This window comes from Cherax quadricarinatus, unplaced genomic scaffold (genome assembly GCF_038502225.1).
Source record: "Cherax quadricarinatus isolate ZL_2023a unplaced genomic scaffold, ASM3850222v1 Contig200, whole genome shotgun sequence".
NCBI classification, from domain to species: Eukaryota; Metazoa; Arthropoda; class Malacostraca; order Decapoda; family Parastacidae; genus Cherax; species Cherax quadricarinatus.
In genome coordinates this window covers 244,893-263,671 of record NW_027195226.1, presented here as the reverse complement: position 1 = coordinate 263,671, position 18,779 = coordinate 244,893, and the positions used below count along the sequence as shown (strand labels likewise).

Sequence of the window (18,779 nt, the reverse complement as noted above, 5' to 3'; positions counted from 1 at the left end):
ACGCACAGAAAGAGACAGGCGCTCCCTTTACAGGCGACGGAAAAGAATAACAGAGCGGCTAAAAGAGGTCAATATATCTGAAATGCGTAGGGAGACACTGGTCAGAGAAATAGCAAGCATCGAACTTAAGCTAAAAGAATCCTTTAGGAGTCAGGAATCGCGGGAAGAACTAAAAGCCATAAATGAAATCGAAAGAAACCCAAAGTATTTCTTCTCCTATGCCAAATAAAAATCGAGAACAACGTCCAGTATTGGGCCCCTACTTAAACAAGATGGGTCCTACACAGATGACAGCAAGGAAATGAGTGAGCTACTCAAGTCCCAATATGACTCAGTTTTTAGCAAGCCGCTAACCAGACTGAGAGTCGAAGATCAAAATGAATTTTTTATGAGAGAGCCACAAAATTTGATTAACACAAGCCTATCCGATGTTATCCTGACGCCAAATGACTTCGAACAGGCGATAAATGACATGCCCATGCACTCTGCCCCAGGGCCAGACTCATGGAACTCTGTGTTCATCAAGAACTGCAAGAGCCTTTTCCATCCTATGGAGAGGGAGCATGGACACGGGGGTCGTCCCACAGTTACTAAAAACAACAGACATAGCCCCACTCCACAAAGGGGGCAGTAAAGCAACAGCAAAGAACTACAGACCAATAGCACTAACATCCCATATCATATAAATCTTTGAAAGGGTCCTAAGAAGCAAGATCACCACCCATCTAGAAACCCATCAGTTACACAACCCAGGGCAACATGGGTTTAGAACAGGTCGCTCCTGTCTGTCTCAACTATTGGATCACTACGACAAGGTCCTAAATGCACTAGAAGACAAAAAGAATGCAGATGTAATATATACAGACTTTGCAAAAGCCTTCGACAAGTGTGACCATGGCGTAATAGCGCACAAAATGCGTGCTAAAGGAATAACAGGAAAAATCGGTCGATGGATCTATAATTTCCTCACTAACAGAACACAGAGAGTAGTCGTCAACAGAGTAAAGTCCGAGGCAGCTACGGTGACAAGCTCTGTTCCACAAGGCACAGTACTCGCTCCCATCTTGTTCCTCATCCTCATATCCGACATAGACAAGGATGTCAGCCACAACACCGTGTCTTCCTTTGCAGATGACACCCGAATCTGCATGACAGTGTCTTCCATTGCAGACACTGCAAAGCTCCAGGCGGACATCAACCAAATCTTTCAGTGGGCTGCAGAAAACAATATGAAGTTCAGCGATGAGAAATTTCAATTACTCAGATATGGTAAACATGAGGAAATTAAATCTTCATCAGAGTACAAAACAAATTCTGGCCACAAAATAGAGCGAAACACCAACGTCAAAGACCTGGGAGTGATCATGTCGGAGGATCTCACCTTCAAGGACCATAACATTGTATCAATCGCATCTGCTAGAAAAATGACAGGATGGATAATGAGAACCTTCAAAACTAGGGAGGCCAAGCCCATGATGACACTCTTCAGGCCACTTGTTCTATCTAGGCTGGAATATTGCTGCACACTAACAGCACCTTTCAAGGCAGGTGAAATTGCCGACCTAGAAAATGTACAGAGAACTTTCACGGCGCGCATAACGGAGATAAAACACCTCAATTATTGGGAGCGCTTGAGGTTCCTAAACCTGTATTCCCTGGAACGCAGGTGGGAGAGATACATGATTATATACACCTGGAAAATCCTAGAGGGACTAGTACCGAACTTGCACACGAAAATCACTCACTACGAAAGCAAAAGACTTGGCAGACGATGCACCATCCCCCCAATGAAAAGCAGGGGTGTCACTAGCACGTTAAGAGATCATACAATAAGTGTCAGGGGCCCGAGACTGTTCAACTGCCTCCCAGCACACATAAGGGGGATTACCAACAGACCCCTGGCAGTCTTCAAGCTGGCACTGGACAAGCACCTAAAGTCGGTTCCGGATCAGCCGGGCTGTGGCTCGTACGTTGGTTTGCGTGCAGCCAGCAGCAACAGCCTGGTTGATCAGGCTCTGATCCACCAGGAGGCCTGGTCACAGACCGGGCCGCGGGGGCGTTGACCCCCGGAACTCTCTCCAGGTAAACTCCAGGTAAACACGATACTCTATCTGTCTTTGGGTATCTTCCTTTTCATGGGTATTGAACGAATGCATTGACGATTTGCCCAACTTTTGATTTCCAAGTGCTTCCACCATCTGAGTAATTATTATTTCTGTATTCACGTGGATCCCTAAACACGTAAGGGTCACAGCGCCGGGAAAATAGAAGGCATTCAGGGAAGGGCATCTCCTATTCCTTGGATCTAGAACACTTCACCAGTATCAAGGCAGACCATTGATAATTATATAAGCGATTATTATTAATATATTCATTGGTTTTCATAAGGTGAACAATTTAAAATGTAAAAATTGGCAGGTGTGGAGGGATACATACTCCGAGAGTTGTATTCCTCGGTGTATATACACAGTTTACTTTTTTTTATCCCTGGAATCCCAGGGTATATACATAAGAGAGGTGTAGATCTCCCATCTTTTATATGCAGAGATTATTCTTTAATCCCTATTTAAAGGATTAAAATATTCTTGAATGCTGGTGAAAACGTTAAATGACCTTTGTGTAGTCGATAGACTTGAAACCTACACAGCAGGTGTGTGGGTGAGGTTGATGGTAGACGAGGTGATATAAGTGAGTGTGAACGCTAGTGAACGGTAGTGTGAGCTGGACGCCAGGATGGTGAGGTGTGTGTGCTTTCTGGTGGCTTGTGCTGCCCTGCTGCTGCTGGCTGTTGCTGCTGTCTCTGCTCAGGTTCAGCGTCAGGTATGATATCGTCGCTTACTACTTCTTAATTATGTTCTGTCAGTCTCGGTGACTTAACGTTTTATATTTGAGGTGACATATTTTGCTTTAACAGTTATTCTGACTTGACATTTGCAATGATTAATATAATCTGCTTATCTTTTCTTTTTTTGTGGTTTGACAGAGCAAGTCATGTTCAACTACTTTTTTGTAGAGACTAATATTGGATAATAAAGTTTTTCTAGTGGGTAGTTGCTGTTACCTTACCCCAGATAGGCGCTAACCTAGTTACGCAAGTTGCCTAGTTAGTGTTGCTGTGTAACTATCGTCATTACGTTTTATGAATTTTTTTTTTGTCCTATGTCATAAGCCTTTCTTCTTTTTGAACAATGTGGCCTTTTGGGTCTTGTATCTACTTTAAAAATCTGTGCATAGTTTGCCTCGACCGTTCTCTCATGAGAAGTCTACCAGTTTTCAACCACCCTGTAACTTCCTTGTAACCCTCTGGTTATCTGAATTTTCAGCTTTCTATCGTTCCCTTGATCCTGATCCTCTTAAATGTCCCAATCTGCCCTATAAATTCCTCTTAAGATTAGGTACGTAGTGATTGTTCCACCTTGTCCTCCCCTAGTGTCAGGTTCAGTTCCTTGCCCCTCTCGTAGTGTATTCCTCTATTCTGCTACTAGACTGGTTGCAAACCTTTTATAGCTTTTACACGTGCTTGCCAGAGGTGGGCTTCATGCTGGTTCCGCGTTCTCGATGATTGGACTAACATCTTGCATTAGGTTCTGAAGAATTATTAGGTTCCTAAATCTTATGTTGGAGTTTGCTAATCTTGCTAGATTGCCTTTTAAAATTCTTCCCATAGCCTTTTTTTTTTCTATGCGTTATTTGTATGTACATATATATTTCAATGATCTCGAGCGCCACATACGTACATCTTTTTGTATATGCTGAAACAGTTTAAAATTTCAGTGACCAAAATCGATACATAGCCCCTCCCCCTTCTCTTTTTTTTTAATTCTTTGTAAAATAATTATTGCATTCGGCAAGAATGTTTTTCAGACTGAACCAAGCCTGTTGGTGCAGTTTCCTGCTTATGAAATTGGCATAATTGCGTCTTCTAATCTCTTGCACTCAACGGGTATCTGTACAGCAAATATCCCCCCCCCCCTATTTTTCCTTATCTTTCTGAATTTTCTAAACTTTATTTTCCTGGTATTGCACTAGTCATACACCCATACCTCAGTCTTCTACATTTAGTTTGAAGAAATTAAAAAGCGTTCCTTCGAACTAGTCAGTCACGAGGGAGCATTCACCAAATTCAACTTCAATAACAAACATAAGTGGGACCAAGTAAACCAAGTCCTAACCGATATAAGCTGGGAAGATATACTAAGCAACACAGACCCCAACTTATGCCTAGAACAGATTAACTTGGTGGCACTCAATGTATGCACAAGGCTTTTTCCTCTAAGAAAAAGGAGTAGTAGATGTAAAATAGAGACGGGCGCTCCCTTTACAGGCGACGGAAAAGAATAACAGAGCGGCTAAAAGAGGTCAATATATCTGAAATGCGTAGGGAGACACTGGTCAGAGAATTAGCAAGCATCGAACTCTAGCTAAAGGAATCTTTTAGGAGTCAGGAATCGCGGGAAGAACTAAAAGCCATAAATGAAATCGAAAGAAACCTAAAGTATTTCTTTTCCTATGCCAAATCAAAATCGAGAACAACGTCCAGTATTGGGCCCCTACTTAAACAAGATGGGTCCTACACAGATGACAGCAAGGAAATGAGTGAGCTACTAAAGTCCCAATATGACTCGGTTTTTAGCAAGCCGCTAACCAGACTGAGAGTCTAAGATCAAAATGAATTTTTTGAGAGCCACAAAATTTGGTTAACACAAGCCTATCCGATGTTATCCTGACGCCAATTGACTTCGAACAGGCGATAAATGACATGCCCATGCACTCTGCCCCAGGGCCAGACTCGTGGAACTCCGTGTTAATCAAGAACTGCAAGAAGCCCCTATCACGAGCCTTTTCCATCCTATGGAGAGGGAGCATGGACACGGGGGTCGTCCCACAGTTACTAAAAACAACAGACATAGCCCCACTCCACAAAGGGGGCAGTAAAGCAACAGCAAAGAACTACAGAACGATAGCACTAACATCCCATATCATAAAACTTTGAAAGGGTCCTAAGCAGCAAGATCACCACCCATCTAGAAACCCATCAATTACACAACCTAGGGCAACATGGGTTTAGAACAGGTCGCTCCTGTCTCTCAACTATTGGATCACTACAAGGTCCTAAATGCACTAGAAGGTAAAAAGAATGCAGATGTAATATATACAGACTTTGCAAAAGCCTTCGACAAGTGTGACCATGGCGTAGTAGCGCACAAAATGCGTGCTAAAGGAATAACAGGAAGTCGGTCGATGGATCTATAATTTCCTCACTAACAGAACAGAGTAGTCGTCGACAGAGTAAAGTCCGAGGCAGCTACGGTGAAAAGCTCTGTTCCACAAGGCACAGTACTCGCTCCCATCTTGTTCCTCATCCTCATATCCGACATAGACAAGGATGTCAGCCACAGCACCGTGTCTTCCTTTGCAGATGACACCCGAATCTGCATGAGTGTCTTCCATTACAGACACTGCAAGGCCAAACCAAATCTTTCAGTGGGCTGCAGAAAACAATATGAATTTCAACGATGAGAAATTTAAATTACTCGGATATGGTAAACACTAGGAAATTAAATCTTCATCCGAGTACAAAACAAATTCTGGCCACAAAATATAGCGAAACACCAACGTCAAAGACCTGGGAGTGATCATGTCGGAGGATCTCACCTTCAAGGACCATAACATTGTATCAATCGCATCTGCTAGAAAAATGACAGGATGGATAATGAGAACCTTCAAAACTAGGGAGGCCAAGCCCATGATGACACTCTTCAGGTCACTTGTTCTATCTAGGCTGGAATATTACTGCATACTAACAGAACCTTTTCAAGGCAGGTGAAATCGCTGACCTAGAAAATGTACAGAGAACCTTCACGGCGCGCATAACGGAGATAAAACACCTCAATTACTGGGAGCGCTTGAGGTTCCTAAAACTGTATTCCCTGGAACGCAGGCGGGAGAGATACATGATTATATACACCTGGAAAATCCTAGAGGGACTAGTACCGAACTTGCACACGAAAATCACTCGCTACGAAAGCAAAAGACTTGGCAGACGATGCAACATCCCCCCAATGAAAAGCAGGGGTGTCACTGGCACGTTAAGAGACCATACAATAAGTGTCGGGGGCCCGAGACTGTTCAACTGCCTCCCAGCATACATAAGGGGGATTACCAACAGACTCCTGGCAGTCTTCAAGCTGGCACTGGACAAGCACCTAAAGTCGGTTCCTGACCAGCCGGGCTGTGGCTCGTACGTTGGTTTGCGTGCAGCCAGCAGCAACAGCCTGGTTGATCAGGCTCTGATCCACCAGGAGGCCTGGTCACAGACCGGGCCGCGGGGGCGTTGACCCCCGGAACTCTCTCTCCAGGTAAACTCCAGAAAGATTTACCTTATCCCGTGCACAAATGTTTCCCTTAAAAATCTTCATTGGATTAATAAGCTTCTCACCCTTATGCCAGTTGCCCAAAATGTACTGCATTTCTCCATCTTTAGTACCCCTGAACCCCAATACGCCAGCCAGCCTCTAAACTAACTCCTGCTGGGCTCTCGCGCATCCCACCTCCATCTACATCTGAAAATTACCAATCTAACCATACTTCATTTTACCAAACCGACTAATAATTTAAGTCTTTACTTCCTGCATATGTAAATTAACTACATTAAAAACAATGACACCCATAATTTTATCACTCTTAATTCGTGTGAAGCGGGAGCTAAAGCTCCCGCTTCACACACGGAGGGCCCGGGTTCAATTCCCGGCGGGTGGAAACATTTCGACACGTTTCCTTACACCTGTTGTCCTGTTCACCTAGCAGCAAATAGGTACCTGGGTTAGTCGACTGGTGTGGGTCGCATCCTGGGGGACAAGATTAAGGACCCCAATGGAAATAAGTTACAGTCCTCGATGACGCACTGACTTTCTTGGGTTATCCTGGGTGGCTAACCCTCCGCGGTTAAAAATCCGAACGAAATCTTGTCTTACAATTAAGGGATGGGAAGAGTCACGGCTAGCATGACTGAGACCTAAAGATGTGAATATTTTTTACCTTGGTGTAAATTAAGGTCATTTAGAATATTAAGGTTTCTTCTCGAGCTAGTAAGGTCTTAAATTAGCTCTTCAAAAGTAGGACTTCTACAGCTTTTAAATAAGCTGCTCGATGAATCGGCTTCAGTAGCGTGACTTGGCAGTTTGTTCTAACGCAGGAATTTTACTTTTTTTTTTTTTTTTTTTTTTTTAAGCTCACTTTGTAGACAAAAAATTTCTGTAATTTAGATATCCTCGGCTCCCTACTTTAATTTGCAAGTGATTTTAGCTTTTACACAAGCATATTCCTGTACTACTAAGCCTCAGAGTTTAGATTGTGATTGTCTTAATATGCAAGATTCACAATACGTTCAGTTACTGTTTTGTTTTCTAATACAATTAATTGTCTTTGGTAATGAGCCCAGAACAACGCATAATGTACAGTAATCCCTTTTATAATTTAGTGTGGTATAAAAATGACTACTATTACTTTTGGATTCGTAAAAGTTAAAGCACTTTTTTTTTTTTTTTCCCTGAAGTACTTTGCCAGTTCTGCTTTTTGCACAGCTCTTGTAAGTGGCAGACTAGCAGCCCCCATTACTCACCAGGGTAAACCATTAATCGCAGGTAAACTGTAACTGCTTATCTCCTTTAACTGTAAATCTGAATTTAAAACTAAATCTCAATTTACTGAAAATTATTTACATATAAAACCCGAAGTAGCCCATTTACTTAGATAATGCTTTAATTCTTCAGACCTTGGCAGTAACTGTCTTTTCAGATTTCATCTTCCGGCGTTCTATTTCCGGTACTTTGGTTTCACTTTATGCTTTGCTGCGGGAAGTACCTCGGAAAGCTACCGGGTAATACCTCCCAGACTTGTTTACCCATCTTAGCGCGCTGTTTAAAGTTGACACTTTCTCCGTCTGAGCTTTCACATTCTGTCAGGCTGGCCTCACGGCAGTCAGCCTGAAGACATCGTAACCGTTCAGCTCGGTACCAGAGCTGAATTACAGGTCGGGTAACTGACCATTATCTTTTTTACATGAGAGAACCTCAAGATTCAGCCTAGTTCAAAAGTCTAAACTTTTACAATGCATTAACTAGATTGAATGAAGTCTGAGAAATATAACTTAGGACGAATTTGTGAAAGATGGTGGATTTCCTACGTAAATTGCTTTGGTGGGAGCCATTACGTATATAATTCTAGTTTTCTTCATAAGCTCGAATACTTCTGTTAATACGATGCTGAACTCCTGAGTGATATAGGAAGTGGTCTCTCGCTCCCATGCTCCCCACAGTAGTAGACTAACTTCCAGGTAACGGCAGAAAGTGTTCTACTTGCCCCTACGTCTGCCGCTTCCAGGATACAATCCCGGGTCCTTGAGTCGAGCGCGCGATCACCGCAATACGAAGTAAATCTGCAGGAGGAAGAAATTAAGGGTGATGGAGAAAAAAACTTTTCTTGACAAGGAGCAGACGACAGATCTTGTGGTGTGATGTATTGTCCACTAAACTGAGAGCATCCAGAAAACTACTCTTCAGATATTACAGATCCAAGGATAGGGTGACGAGAGTAAGCATTAATATTCTGCCAGAGACGCGCTCACTGAGTGAGCAGACTACGAAAACTAAGAGCTAGGATCACTGCATCCTGGTGTAACTGCAAGATTGTAGCAAAAGGGAATGAAATAAACTGGAGGAGACCCTGAACTGAATGGGAACAGATTAATACTGTATTTTGCATCAGATGCAGTCTCTTCTTTCATTCCTAGAAAACTAATTTGAAAGACAAATCTCTTGTTTTAATCTATAAAAGGGTGGGGAGGTTAAAAAAAATTCAGGGAAAATATTTTAATTTAGGATAAGCCAGGGAAAAATGCGGAAATGACAATGAAAAAAAAATTTGGACAGGACGAGAGAAGTACTTCCTGGTGATGAAAGGAAATTAACTAGTTAATATTTGGAGAAATGTTAGCATTCTAGAAAAACTTGCTAGAAATCTAAGTCTCTTACTAGATTTAAAATAAAGACGCAGACCATAATATAAGTCCGGATAAAATTGTTTGCATTCACACTGAAAATGACAAAGCGATGAACTACCAAACAGGATTTGATATACATACTCTGGTAATATAATGTGCATGTTATTAAACTACCTTGGGAAAGTTATAAAAAAATCCATGGGTTCAAGCAAGAAAGTCTTTCCTAGCCTAATTGAATTGTATTGTATGAGATCACCCAGGAAGAGGATGGGTGGACCGCATGAAATTGTCAAGAGGCTTTTGACACTGTCCCTCGCCGGAGAGTAATCTATGAAAGTAGGGGAAACGCTCAACTGAAGTGGGTGGGAGGGTATTCCTGTGTGGATGAGAGCTACAGATTGACCAACGCGGGATTAGCGTTATAAGAATATAATTTGTACGCAAATCCTGCACAGTTGTGAACAGAATTTTTTCTCTTATATTTGTTAACCAATTTCAGTCCTTTTGTAGCAGCAGTTAGATGAATACGGCCAGTATTCGTTTGTTCTAGCTCGCTTCAGGCAATGGCCACGAATATACTGACGGAAATCTTGGAACCACTTAGTAGTATGTCAGGTTGGCCACAATCCACATGAAGCGCAGTATAAGTAAAATTAGTGGCAGATGACAAGTTAAATGAGTAGTTGTAGCAGTTCTTTTATTAACCCTTCGGTTTAGCGCTTAAGTTTTTTTATGAATAAAAACTGACCTAACGGACATCATTGACATGCTATATAGAAAGCTTCTGATTATGTAGAACATTTCGGGCAACCATTACATGCACCTAAGTACTTGACAGTACGTCAGTTTACGTGCTGCCAACAGAAACAGCCTGCTTGATAAGGTTCTTATCCACCACGAGGCCTGGTCGCTGACCGGGCCGCAGGACTTCGACCCCCCCCCCCCTTAAACCTACTCCAGGTATTGGTAGGTGTAGGTAGGTCATGACCTCTGTCCTCGTCCTTTTTTTCTGAAATGTCCATTCCATTTTTCAATACAGTATGGTATTGATGCCAGAGAGAGTGAATGATGGTAAGAGCCTTCTGCTCTATTATACTTGTAGAGAATGGTCCTAGTCCGAGATTTCTTGGTAGATTCTCACTGCACTTTCGTCTCTGCCTTTCTCGTGTTGATTCTTAAACTTGATGCCGTCCTAATTTTTTTTACACTATGTAGTCTATTCTGAGAACTTTAATAGCAAAGTGGTAACTCCAGCTCTACAAGGAAAACTTTAAGCAGACTGTACCATTAAAGGAAATTCTTTAATGACGTTGAGGGGCTCCTCGTAAAGGAATTTAACAAGTTCTTAGGACTGAACCTACCTACCTCCCATTCCCTAGGCGCTGTGACCCCCAGTAGGTTTAAAGATTCCCCATAAATGTTAATTTACATGGGATGTAAATACTAAAAATCTCCCAGCCGTAGATTTCCCAGTTCAGATATCTTTAGCCTAGTAATTAGGAAGTGACGGTAATGTGCTGTGTACATCAACGACAAATAAGTGTAATGCACCTTTTACTTAAGGGTGTCATTACTTGCACACCGTAGCACTTGGGTATCCCATGCATGTCGAAAAATTTCACTGGTCAGTGAATTAAAGGTATTATCTTTCGTGATACAGCTTCTAAGCAAAATTGAACCTTTAGAATATTAAGCTTGTACAAGGGAAAATTTTTCCTAGTAGACGCCAAAGCTTGTACAGGTTAAAAACTTGCTCTTTCGTTGTTTTAGATAGTTACTACTATACCCAACAAAGCACACTCCCCCTAAAAGTCTGGCAAGGTCGACGGGTAGGTACAGCAGCCCCTCTCATCATTCCTTGCTCTGGATCATTGCGGAAAAACTAGTTTCATCATTAGTACCTCGGCCCATAACCTCTGATTGGGTAGTCCCGTAAGACCCTGTCACTCATGATGCTGGGTCGCCAACTCCTTAAGGAGGTCTGAGCGGCACAGGCAATTCATCACAGCAACACTACAGCATCAGTAGCCCTGAGATTCAAATGTCGTAAATGTGACTCGTAATATAAAACGTGGAACGAACTGTGTTTAAGACTTTGACTAATAATTTGTATTTTTTGGTTATATTGTGATAATACCCACGAGTGTTAGTCACTATACAGCAAATTGGTATAGATGACAGCACGCTAAACCTGTTAGTAACCAAAAAAATTTTGGTCTTTGGAAATCATGCAGTTCGACTCCACAAATGAGCAGTGCTGCTTGGTATCCCAGCTTTGTTATAAAGTATACATAGTGGTATAATTGTGATCAAACAACTAAATATGCACCAGATGCTGTTACATGTACATTTTGCACCTAATCATGTCATTTTTCGCAATCCTTTATTCACAATTGCCATATTATGGGAAGTTAAATTATGACTTAAGATTTGGCTGCTTCTGGAAGGTGATGGTTGATTCTGGAGCGGGTTGAGAACGTCAGGCAAGTTTGTTTATACCTAACAGTGAATAGGTCCCCAGATGTTAGCAGATATGTAGCATCCTGGGGAAGGAAGCGAGGTGATTCTGGCGAGTTGCCACGTATATGCTAATTATGGAGGTAAAGATTTGAAGTCTCCAACCTGTTACGAAGTCTGCGATACCTGCTGTTACTGATTAAAGGATAACTTCTTGTTATAGTTGTATATTAAAAGGGGTTTGTAAGGTTGACAAGAGGGTCGGGTTGTGTAGCTAAATTGTCTGTAACTTTTGTTAAAGAATTAATTTAAAAGTAAACTAGAAATACTAGTTTTTATCTTCAATAAACTCTTCAAATTAATCTTCATTTTCTTTTTCATTATTTTATATAAAATTATTTTCAGATTTATGTACAATATACTTCTACTTTAATTGGATACATTAATATTGGTACAGCTCTTGATCCAAAGAATTAGAGCTACCATCTTGTATTACAAACAAATACCTGTGACTTTTTGGTCCAACCGTGATAAACGCTTCCCCATAAATATAAATGGGTAAGACTTGCATACGGAATTAATTTCAGAAATTACTAAATTTTTTTAATATGAAGTAGACATATCTTTAAAACATCTTTTTAGTCTTGTCATGATTTACATAGTTGCATTTTTAATGTACTGTATCAAACACTGAAACTTGTGGCGTAGTAGAATAGCATTACTGCTTCATTGAGATAACTGACAGGCTAGTGTCCTGGGTCAGTGTTATGGTGCTGCAGTGGGATAAATGTGTTCTAGGTGAGCAGTTGTATAGTGTTGCACTGGGATACACGTGTCCTGGGTCAGTTGTGTAGTGCTCCACTGGAACACTAGTTAGTGTACCGTCTCCCAATGTCTGGGTGCCAAGGCAGGTGTGCGGCATGCTGGTAGTTGAACGCCAAGTGGCTGCTAGACCGGATATGAAGCAAAACATAATTAAACTTGATTGTCACTGGAGATGAACTGTTGTTGTCAGAGGGTAGACGGGATGAGGGGGGGGGGGGAGGTGAAGATTACCCCAATGCCGGTGAGGGGCTTTTGATTTGAAACTACTCCCTCGTGTAAAAACATTATCAATCCCATTCTCAAATTGTTTTACGGAAGGTGTAGTGCATAAATAACTGCGATGTTTAAGACAGCGTTTTGCATCTAGGAAACGGTATGTTCTGATAGGCTCTTGTATATTTTATATTCCATTTTAAGATGCATGTAGTGGCCCTTTACTCCCCGAGCTGGGTCACTTTACCGTGGTAGCGCTCTTTGAGTAGTTTGCTGATTCCAGCAATCCATGGGTCGTGAAGACCGGCAACCAAGTATGTAGGAAAGAAGTCACAATACCGGCTGGCAGTAACCAACGTACCAAAAATACATGGAAATGTCATAAAGCAAATCACTGATAAATATAAAGGGTCCTAAACCAACCGTTCATCGAAAAGCATTAACTTCCATGTCTGAACCATGCTTTAAAGCACTACATAACAAACACGACTTCCTTCTACTAAGAAGAAATATGCCCAGATGTGCTACGTATGTTCTAACACCTGGAAAAAAAGGGACGTGATTCATGTGTAAAACTTTCAAAACTCCACAGCGAGGCCTGGTTATGGACCGGGCCGCGGGAGCATTGACCCCCGGAACATCCTCCAGGTATACTGTGACTCGAACAATACATAAATAACCAAGAAGCCACTCGTGGCGAAACGTTTCCTTTAATAAATGTCCTGAACTGTACACAAGTGTCTTTTTCCACATCTTGTCGGTATCACCATACCATTTCCTCACAAATAACCCTCACTTAAGAGGGGAAACTGAAGACGTTTCGATCCAACTTCAACAATTTGAAACCAAATCTGACCGAAACGTAATCATAAGTTTCTCTCTCCTACGTGAGGATTATTTGTATAGTTACACAGGATTCAGCAGGACGTGCGTGCTTGACACTCCTTTTAATAAGAGTTGCCACTTAGACTAAGGATCAGGCACACTCCTCACTCATAGCCACCAGTTCACAGGTGCTCTTGTAACCTGACGTGCCGCTAACTGTGGGACACCTTGTATTAAGATTACCCACGGCTCTGGCTTTTCTTCCTTCGTGTTTTATAATTTTGGACAACTGGTTTCGATTCACATTTAAAAACATTCTAATTTTGGGACGGTGAATTAAAATCTAAACTTAGTTTTGCTTCAACATGTACAGTTTGTGAAAGAGATCCACCGTGAAAGGTTTCAGACACATCGCGGAGAAGAAATATCGGGGAAATCGGACGATCAATTTGATGGTCGACCACTGGTGAGAGGTAGTGAACACGAGCAAAACCAACCTTTGTGATGAATGGTTTGAAAAACCGACAAGTTGAAGATTGAGACACTTGTGCAGCATATGGGAATCTTTATTCAGGAAACGTTTCGCCACACAGTGGCTTCATCAGTCCAATACAAAGAGGAAGGCGTAAGGAGAGGAGGAGTATGAGGTAATCAGTCCCTCAGCCTGGAGTCGATATGCTGTACATTCTACAAGATTGATGGACTGAACACATCGACTCCAGGCTGAGGGACTGATTACCTCATACTCCTCCTCTCCTTACGCCTTCCTCTTTGTATTGGACTGATGAAGCCACTGTGTGGCGAAACGTTTCCTGAATAAAGATTCCCATATGCTGCATAAGTGTCTCAATCTTCAAAACCAACCTTAAAATCTGTATGACCTCGTGGAAATCTGTTGTGCATGTAATTTATTTTGGATTGTCATTGCATGCACTACTTAATGTTTGTGCTTAGTGGAATATGGAATACTCGTACATAAGTGTTAGGTGACATATCGTGTGGTTTTTTTAAACCTAAAATATAAAAAATATTGACAGTAAGAATTAAAAAAAAACTTTACGGACTAGAGTTAAGTAATCTTAACACGATTAATTTGGTTTCTGAAGTGGATAAAAAATAATTTTTTTGGCTAATGTAATTACCGAGATGCCTGTTGGATCTCTTCCCATATAGGGATGTCTGTTGACATTAATAACAGCAAACAAATTTGAATTTTTTATCAATTTTAGAAACCAGGTTGATTTTGTTTTAAGCTAACCGTGATGCGCTTTAGTCTATCACTTAATGTATTTTTATGATCCTTATTTTGGGCTAGTTAAGGTTTAAGAACCACATATGTTACATAAGAACATAACGAAGGAACACTGCAGAAGGCCTACTGGCCCATGCGAGGCAGGTCCAAGTCTCCTACCGGCTTAAGCCAATGCACCCAACCTAGTCAGGTCAGGTCACATTGACTTAAGGGAGGAACACGGCAACCGACCTGGTAGCACAAGCTATCAGGTCTAACTCGCACCCACCCACATCTACTCGTGTATTTATCCAACCTATTTTTAAAGCTACACAACGTTCTGGCCTCTATAACGGTACTTGGGAGTTTGTTCCACTCATCCACAACTCTATTACCAAACCAGTACTTTCCTATATCCTTCCTGAATCTGAATTTTTCCAACTTAAAACCATTGCTGCGAGTCCTGTCTAGGCTAGATATTTTCAGCACACTATTTACATCCCCTTTATTTATTCCTGTCTTCCATTTATACACCTCAATCATATCCCCCCTAATTCTACGTCTTTCTAGAGAGTGCAGTTTCAGGGCCTTCAGTCTATCCTCATAGGGAAGGTTTCTGATACATGGGATCAACTTTGTCATCCTCCTTTGTACATTTTCCAGAGAATTTATATCCATTCTGTAATACGGTGACCAAAACTGTGCAGCATAATCTAAATGAGGCCTAACCAAGGATGTATAGAGTTGAAGAACAACCTGAGGACTCCTATTATTTATGCTTCTTGATATGAAGCCAAGGATTCTATTAGCTTTATTGCGAACACTTATGCACTGTTGTCTTGGTTTCAGATTACTGCTAACCAGAACTCCTAAATCTTTTTCGCAATCCGTAATATTAAGATCTACATTATTTAGTTTATATGTGGCATGGTTATTGTCCTGTCCAACATTTAGAACTTTGCATTTGTCTATATTAAACTGCATCTGCCACTTCTCCGACCACTGCATCAGTCTATTCAAATCTTCCTGGAGTGCTCTAATGTCCTCGTCAGAATGAATTCGACGGCCTATTTTGGTGTCATCGGCAAACTTGCCGATGTCGCTCTTTATGCCCTCATCTATGTCGTTTATGTAGATTGTGAACAGCAGGGGGGCCCAACACTGACCCCTGTGGAACACCGCTCGTGACGCATAGATATTAAGTTTGGTGCATGCAATGACAAAACTAAGCTTAACGTAAGAGTATATGGAAAGTAACAGAGGTTGAGTGGTGAGGGAGTGCAAAAGGAGAGGCTGAGTGGGAGAAGTTTTAAGAACATTAGAAAGAAGGAACACTGCAACAGGCCTACTGACTCGTGCGGAGCAGGTCCATCCCCCCCCCGCCCCCCCCGGATTAGCCCAATGACCCACCCAGTCTCGTCACCTCCACTCAAGGAAGGAGCACGGCACCAGACCCAGCAGCACAAGCTAGTCGGGTCCAACTCACACTCGCCCACACCCACTCATGTATTTATCTAACCTATTTTTAAAACTACACGTTTTAGCATGAATAACTGTACTAGGGAGTTTGTTCCACTCATCCACAACTCTATTACCAAACCAGTGCTTTCCTATATCCTTCCTGAATCTGAATTTTTCTAACTTGAAACCATTGCTGCGAGTCCTGTCTTGGCTGGAAATTTTCAGTACGCTATTTACATCCCCTTTATTCCTGTTTTCCGTTTATACACCTCGATTATGTCTCCCTTAATTCTACGCCTTTCGAGAGTGCAGATTCAGGGCCCTCAGTCTATCCTCGTAGGGAAGATTTCTGATACATGGGATCATCTTTGTCCTCTGTACGTTTTCCAGAGTATTTATATCCATTCTGTAATACGGTGACCAGAACTGAGCAGCATAGTCTAAATGAGGCCTAACCAAGGATATATAGTTGAACAACCTGAGGACTTCTATTATTTATACTTCTAGATATGAAGCCAAGAATTGTTAGCTTTATTGCGAACACTAATGCACTGTTTTCTTGGTTTTAGATTACTGCTAACCAGAACTCCTAAATCCCTTTTCGCAATCAGTAGTATTAAGATCTACATTATTTAGTTTGTGGCATGGTTATTTACCTGTCCAACATTTAGAGCTTTGCATTTGTCAATATTAAACTGCATCTGCCAATTCTCCGACCATTGCATCATTCTATTCAAATCCTGGAGTGCTCTAGTGTCCTCATTAGAATGAATTGGACGGCCTATTTTGGTGTCATCAGCAAATTTGCTTATGTCGCTATTTATTCCCTCTGTTGTTTATGCAAATTGTGAACAACGGGCCCAACACTGACCCCTGAGGAACACCGTTTGTGACGTGCCCCTATTCTGATTTCTCCCCATTTATGCAAACTCTGCTGCCTATGTCAGCCATGCCCCTACCCCGGAAAAAATTTCTCCTATTCCGTGTGCCTTAAGTTTCCTCAATAGCCTCTGGTGTGGAACTCTATCGAAAGCCTTGCTGAAGTCCATATACACTATCATATTCATTACCATGATCTACCTCCTCAAACACCTTAGTGAAAAAAGTTAGTAAATTCGTAAGACAGGAACGCCCCTTTTGTAAAACCGTGTTGTCATTAATTAATCTATCAAGATGGCTACGAATTGCTTCGGCAATTGATTCCATAAATTTTCCCGCTATGGAGGTAAGGCTTGCTGGTCTATAGTTCGAAGCCAAGGACCTGTCACCTGCCTTGTAAATAGGTATTACATTTGCCATTTTCCACTTATCAGGCACTATGCCAGTTTGTAGTGATATGTTAAAAAGATTAGCCAAATGTATGCTAAGTTCCTCTTTACATTCCTTTAACACCCTTGCAAACAGTTCATCAGGACTTGGGGATTTGTTAGGTTTTAGTTTCTTTGTCTGAGGACCATGTCACTAGTTACCGCAATCGTGCATAGTTTATCATCCTGTTCTACATAATCTATTATTTCAGAAATATTGCTAGTATTTTTCTGGGTGAAAACTGAGAGGAAGTAGGTATTGAGAATTTCACATTTCCTTATCACTCGGTGATCTGACCAGTTACTCTTAAGTGGGCCAATCTTGTCCCTAATCTTACTTCTGTATATCTGAAAGAACCCTTTTGGGTTAGTCTTTGAATCCCTTGCGACCTTAGCCTCGTAATAAAGTTGGTAGAATTACCGACTATGTAAAGTAAAAGTACACAAGTGCAACTAATGTGACATTTTGTGGCAACGTTTCGCTCTCCAGGAGCTTTATCAAGCCAATGGCTTGATGGCGTAATGGCCTGATAAAGCTCCTGGAGAGCGAAGCGTTGCCACAGTAAAATGTCACATTAGTTGCACTTGTGTCCTTTGACCTTAGCCTCATAATCCGTTTTTGCTTTTCTTGTTCCTTTCTTTATTTCTCTTTAATTGAATATATTGATTTCTTAACTGCCCATCTCTTTTGATACGCCTATATATGCCTCTTTTGACCACTGAGATGTTTTAATCTATTCATCCATTTGGGATCATTTTTGTTAGATCTAATTTCCCTACGCGGAACAAAAGTTGTCTGGGCAGCTAGAACTATGCCCTGAAAAGTCATATTGGCAACCAAGATCACCTACCTGGCCCATAGTCAGGACATCCCAATTTATCCCGCCCAGGTAATTTTAGTCCCATGAAGTCGGCCAAGCGAAAGTCTGGGACAGATTTGATTGCAGTTATCTGGGTAATTCCATGATATATTGAAACTAAGTGATTTGTGATCACTTTCCCCATGCTCGTCATTAACCTCAAGATTATTAATTAGTGAATCTTTGTTGGCAAGAACCAAGTCAAGCAGATATTTCCTCTAGTTGGTTCTGTCACAACCTGTTCTAAAAAGCAATCCTGAACCGTATCAAGTCACTAGACTCAAGATTTCCTGTCACATTGTTCCAGTCAATTTGTCTAAAGTTAAAATCTCCCATTATCACAACATTTTCATATCTAGATGCCTTATGAATTTCGTCCCATAACACTCCCTATCAAGGTTTGGGGGGCCTATAAATCACACCTAAAATTAATTTGTCACGTCCCTCGAGAAACTGTAGCCAAACAGATTGTGTTCGATGTTTCCAATCTTATATGTCTAAGACAACACCCTTCCTGTTGACCCTATAAGTGTGGAATAGTTTATAACCCTGTATGTTGCATTCAGACGGCATTTCTTTCAGGTTAAACCAGGTCTCTG

The 18,779-nt window shown here is 41.5% G+C and overlaps 1 protein-coding gene across 1 annotated transcript in view; it reads left to right on the top strand.

Annotated features, from left to right (window-relative positions):
• Window positions 1–2,667: 2,667 nt before the first annotated feature.
• Window positions 2,668–18,779, top strand: part of LOC138851254 (GILT-like protein 1) — a 33,009-nt gene continuing 16,897 nt past the window's right edge. Inside the window, exon 1 of the mRNA XM_070080181.1 lies at window positions 2,668–2,820. Coding sequence (XP_069936282.1) covers window positions 2,734–2,820 — 87 coding nt within the window. The 5' untranslated portion in view covers window positions 2,668–2,733. The remainder of the gene's footprint in view (window positions 2,821–18,779) is intronic.